The sequence below is a fragment of the Lotus japonicus genome, chromosome 3, assembly GCF_012489685.1.
Source record: "Lotus japonicus ecotype B-129 chromosome 3, LjGifu_v1.2".
NCBI lineage: Eukaryota > Viridiplantae > Streptophyta > Magnoliopsida > Fabales > Fabaceae > Lotus > Lotus japonicus.
Window position 1 is genome coordinate 71,861,645 of NC_080043.1, and position 4,066 is coordinate 71,865,710.

Genomic DNA, 4,066 nt, shown 5'->3' on the forward strand with positions numbered 1-4,066 from the left:
AAAATTGCTTGGGACATGTGACTCCACAAGGTTATCTCTGAGAGTGATCGAACCATAGCTATAAACCTTATTTTTCAGGGATGCGCTTGCGCCACCCTTATGTTGCCTTTGTGCGTTCTATACAAGCATGGAGAGACAAGTTTAGGGAGATCAAATTTAAGCATACTAGAAGAGAGGGCAATATAATCGCCGACTTCTTAGCTAATCTAGGCCACTCTATAGACTCACGAGTGCAAATCCTCTATGATCCCCCCTTAGGCTGTTCGCACTTCCTTCGTGGAGATTGTATGGGAGCTTCCTTCCCTAGGCCCATCCTTGATTAGGTTCGGGGCTTGCCCCACCCACATCATCACAAAATAATAATAATAATAATAATAATAATTTCGTTTTTTTTGTTTTTTACATTTGGAGGATATTATATTATGGTGAAAGATACATAGCATGAAGGGAAGTAGGGAACGTTAATAGAAACCAGTGAACCCACTCGTGTTGCAAACAATATCATATTATCATTTACAAAACGGTTTTCTTTCCCTCCTTCTTCTTCATTCCCTTCTCAATCTTCTCCATCCTCTCCAAGAACCAACAACAATGGCAGAAACCACCACCATCATTACCTTACCATCTCTTGCAATGCTGATATTCTTCACCACACTCTTCGCCTCCGCCGCTCAACAACAAAACCAATCTCAGCACCATGAAAATGCAGACCCGACCTACCTCAAGATGGTAGCCAACGCGAGCTCGTTTCCGCCGGAAGACTACTACGACTACATCATCATCGGCGGCGGCACAGCGGGGTGCCCACTGGCAGCAACACTGTCACGAGTCTCTCGCGTTCTGCTTCTTGAACGAGGAGCCATCGGCCACGGAAACCCAAATCTCATGACCCAAGAAGGCTTCTTGAGCACGCTGTTAATCTCCAACGTCAACGACGACCACTCCCCGGCGCAACCCTTCACCTCCGAGGAGGGCATCAACAACGCCCGCGGCCGCGTCCTCGGCGGCAGCAGCGCCATCAATGCCGGATTCTACAGCAGAGCCGACGCCGATTTCTTCAACAAATCTGGGTTGAGCTGGGACATGAGGCTCGTCAACGAGTCCTACGAGTGGGTCGAGAGGGAAATCGTGTTCACGCCGCACCTCCGGACGTGGCAATCGGCGGTTCGTGATGGGTTGCTGGAAGCAGGGGTGGGTCCCTTCAATGGCTTCACCGTCGACCACGCCACCGGGACCAAGATCGGTGGCTCCACCTTCGATTCCGCCGGAACAAGACACACCGCCGCTGATCTTCTGAATTACGCGAAACCCTCCAATCTCAAGGTGGCGGTGCACGCCACCGTCGAGAGGGTGCTTCTTGCTGCCTCAACCCTTGATTCAAATTCTGCGATTGGGGTTCTTTACCGTGACGAATTGGGGGGGTATCACCACGCGATTCTGCGGGAACGCGGTGAGGTGATTCTTGCTGCTGGTGCGATTGGGAGTCCTCAGCTTCTTCTTCTCAGTGGGATTGGGCCGAGATCTTACCTTTCTTCATGGGGGATTCCGGTGGCGCATCATCTTCCCTATGTTGGGCATTTCCTCTATGACAATCCTCGCAATGGAATCACTATTCTCCCTTCAGTTCCATTGGAGCATTCTCTCATACAGGTGGTGGGCATAACGGATTCTGGTTCTTACATCGAAGCAGCATCGAATGTGGTTCCGTTTCTTGCTTCTCCTCCCCATTCGGTCTTCATTCGCACCCCTGCGCCGCCGCTTTACCTCACCGTGGCCACCCTCATGTCGAAGATTTCAGGGCCTGCTTCTTCTGGTTTTCTCAGACTGGCTTCCACTGATGTCAGGTTTAACCCCATTGTGAGGTTTAATTACTTCAACAACCCGGTTGATGTCGAGCGCTGCGTGAATGGGACTAGGAAGATTGGGGATGTTCTCAGGAGCAGGGCTATGAATGATTTCAAGTTCAGGAACCGGTTGGGGGTGAGGGATTTCAGGTTTGTTGGACCTGCATTGCCGCGTGACCAGAGGGACTATGGTCAGATGGCTAATTTCTGCCGCCGGACGGTGAGCACCATATGGCATTACCATGGGGGCTGTGTTGTGGGCAGGGTGGTTGATCCTCAGCTTAGGGTCATTGGAATTGATTCACTTCGGGTTGTGGATGGTTCAGTGTTTAGTGTGTCGCCGGGAACCAATCCTCAGGCCACCATCATGATGCTTGGAAGGTGAGTTTAGCTTCTCTTGTTCATGAATCATGATCACCCCCTCACTTTACCTTCAGTGCAATGTGTATGTTTTTAGCATAATAATGTATACTGATGAAGTCATGTTATGTTATTTTGGCAGGTATTTTGGGATCAAGATAAACAGAGAAAGAGGTAGATACCAATGATTCTTCACTCTCCTCTTCTGCTTGGCTATTGTACAAATGTGAATACTTAGCTTTTGAATTTTTTGGTATTGTAGCATATTAGGTTTTGATGTTCAATTTGGATCATTGATAGATACTTAGAGAGTGTAAAGAATCCACATCTAGCAGATAACAGTGTAAGAAACTGTAACAAGTAGGGGTAGATTTGTAACATTTTCACATAATTGTTGATTAGATTGGATTCATACCTGAATAATGTGAAGTTGCCAGCAATCAAAGCATTGCCAAGTTTCTTGCCTTCATGGTCTATATTTTTGTCCCCTTCTATCTGTTGTGTTCATAGAGTTGTAATGATATATTTCGTTATACCATTTCCATGCCTACTTTTCTTTCATCTTGTTTAACTGTTTTGTTGAAGTTGTGAGGCTCATCCAAGCTACTTTATTATTCATTTCAGTGCAAACTGTTTGCATCCGAGAAAGTATTTGTTTAGAGATTATGCAGGAATGTACAATAGCATCAGTTAGAATCTGGCACTAACTCTTGGTTTGGATAATAGAGCATTGTGCAAAGTGTAAACTCGTGACATACTTTGGTTTTATTTGGTTTATGTGCTGGCCCATTTGATCCCAGCTCGTAAAAGGAATGGGCTGGACTGGACAACACCACCCCATCAGTCTACAATTTGAGGTGTTGTGAGTGTTTGTAACAAAACTATTTTGAGATAGTGGAGACCATCATAGTCTCATTCTCCAAAATAGTGCTTAATCCAATCTCAAAAAAAGTTAAAATTATTTTTGAAAATATATTGCCAAATGTTAATGTCTTTGTCCACTAACGACGTAATTGATTCTTCCTATTAGTTTCCTCATCTGCTTACAGAAAAGTATTACAATTTTGTCCCGACGTGACATGCAGAATATAACATCACCTCCTTTAAGATAGAGAACAAAGATTAGATAGATAAGAAAATGAAAGATGATAGTTATTTATAGCTACCCATTCTAATATAAAGAACTGAATTTGTAGCATGGCGTTTATTTTAAGCGAAAATAAAAGAAAAGAAAATGACGGGAACCAATAGGGTTTTTCTTCCATTTAAATAATAAAAAGAGAATATTAGATTATATCGAGACAAACTAAAATTTGCGAGTCCTACTACAGTATATTCAACGTTTGAATAAGAAGAAAATGTAGAAGATAAACATGTACAAAAGTAAATTAAACATCTTCAATTTGTTTTCCTATCTCTACGTTCTTTTATCAAGAAGCGTAAAGATACTTTCAAAAAAAAAAAAAATCAAGAAGCGTAAAGATGTAGTTTTTTCTTTGGCTTAAATTAAGTAAAGAGATAATTAATATAGACAGTACTTAAATGGTAGGAGTTGAGGGACATATGAGTTGGACAGGGAGAGGTCCAGAAATCAATTCCTGACGGTGCAATTTATCTTTTTGATGTACAAAAACAAAACAGTACTTAAATGTCAACAAAAAAAAATACAATACATAATTTGTTGCCAGGCTTGGTTTGCGACGTTCTCTACGGCTCCAAAGTAGTTGGTTGCTTGGACTCCTCCGTTTGACACTGTCGTTATAATCAATTGTGATGGCGGCATGCATTGTTGGCTTTTGTGGGAGGAGTGGGGAAGATGATTGTAAGATTGGATACTCTCACCACAAATTGTGTGAGGTAGA

The 4,066-nt window shown here is 43.3% G+C and overlaps 1 protein-coding gene across 1 annotated transcript; it reads left to right on the top strand.

Moving 5' to 3' along the window:
* The first annotated feature begins 458 nt into the window (after positions 1-458).
* LOC130745669 ((R)-mandelonitrile lyase-like) lies at positions 459-3,141 on the top strand. The gene is made up of 3 exons (XM_057598030.1): positions 459-2,225; positions 2,347-2,378; positions 2,829-3,141. The coding sequence occupies exons 1-3, from the start codon at positions 592-594 to the stop codon at positions 2,909-2,911; spliced, it is 1,749 nt and encodes a 582-aa protein (XP_057454013.1). The 5' UTR covers positions 459-591; the 3' UTR covers positions 2,912-3,141.
* The last annotated feature ends 925 nt before the right edge of the window (positions 3,142-4,066 follow it).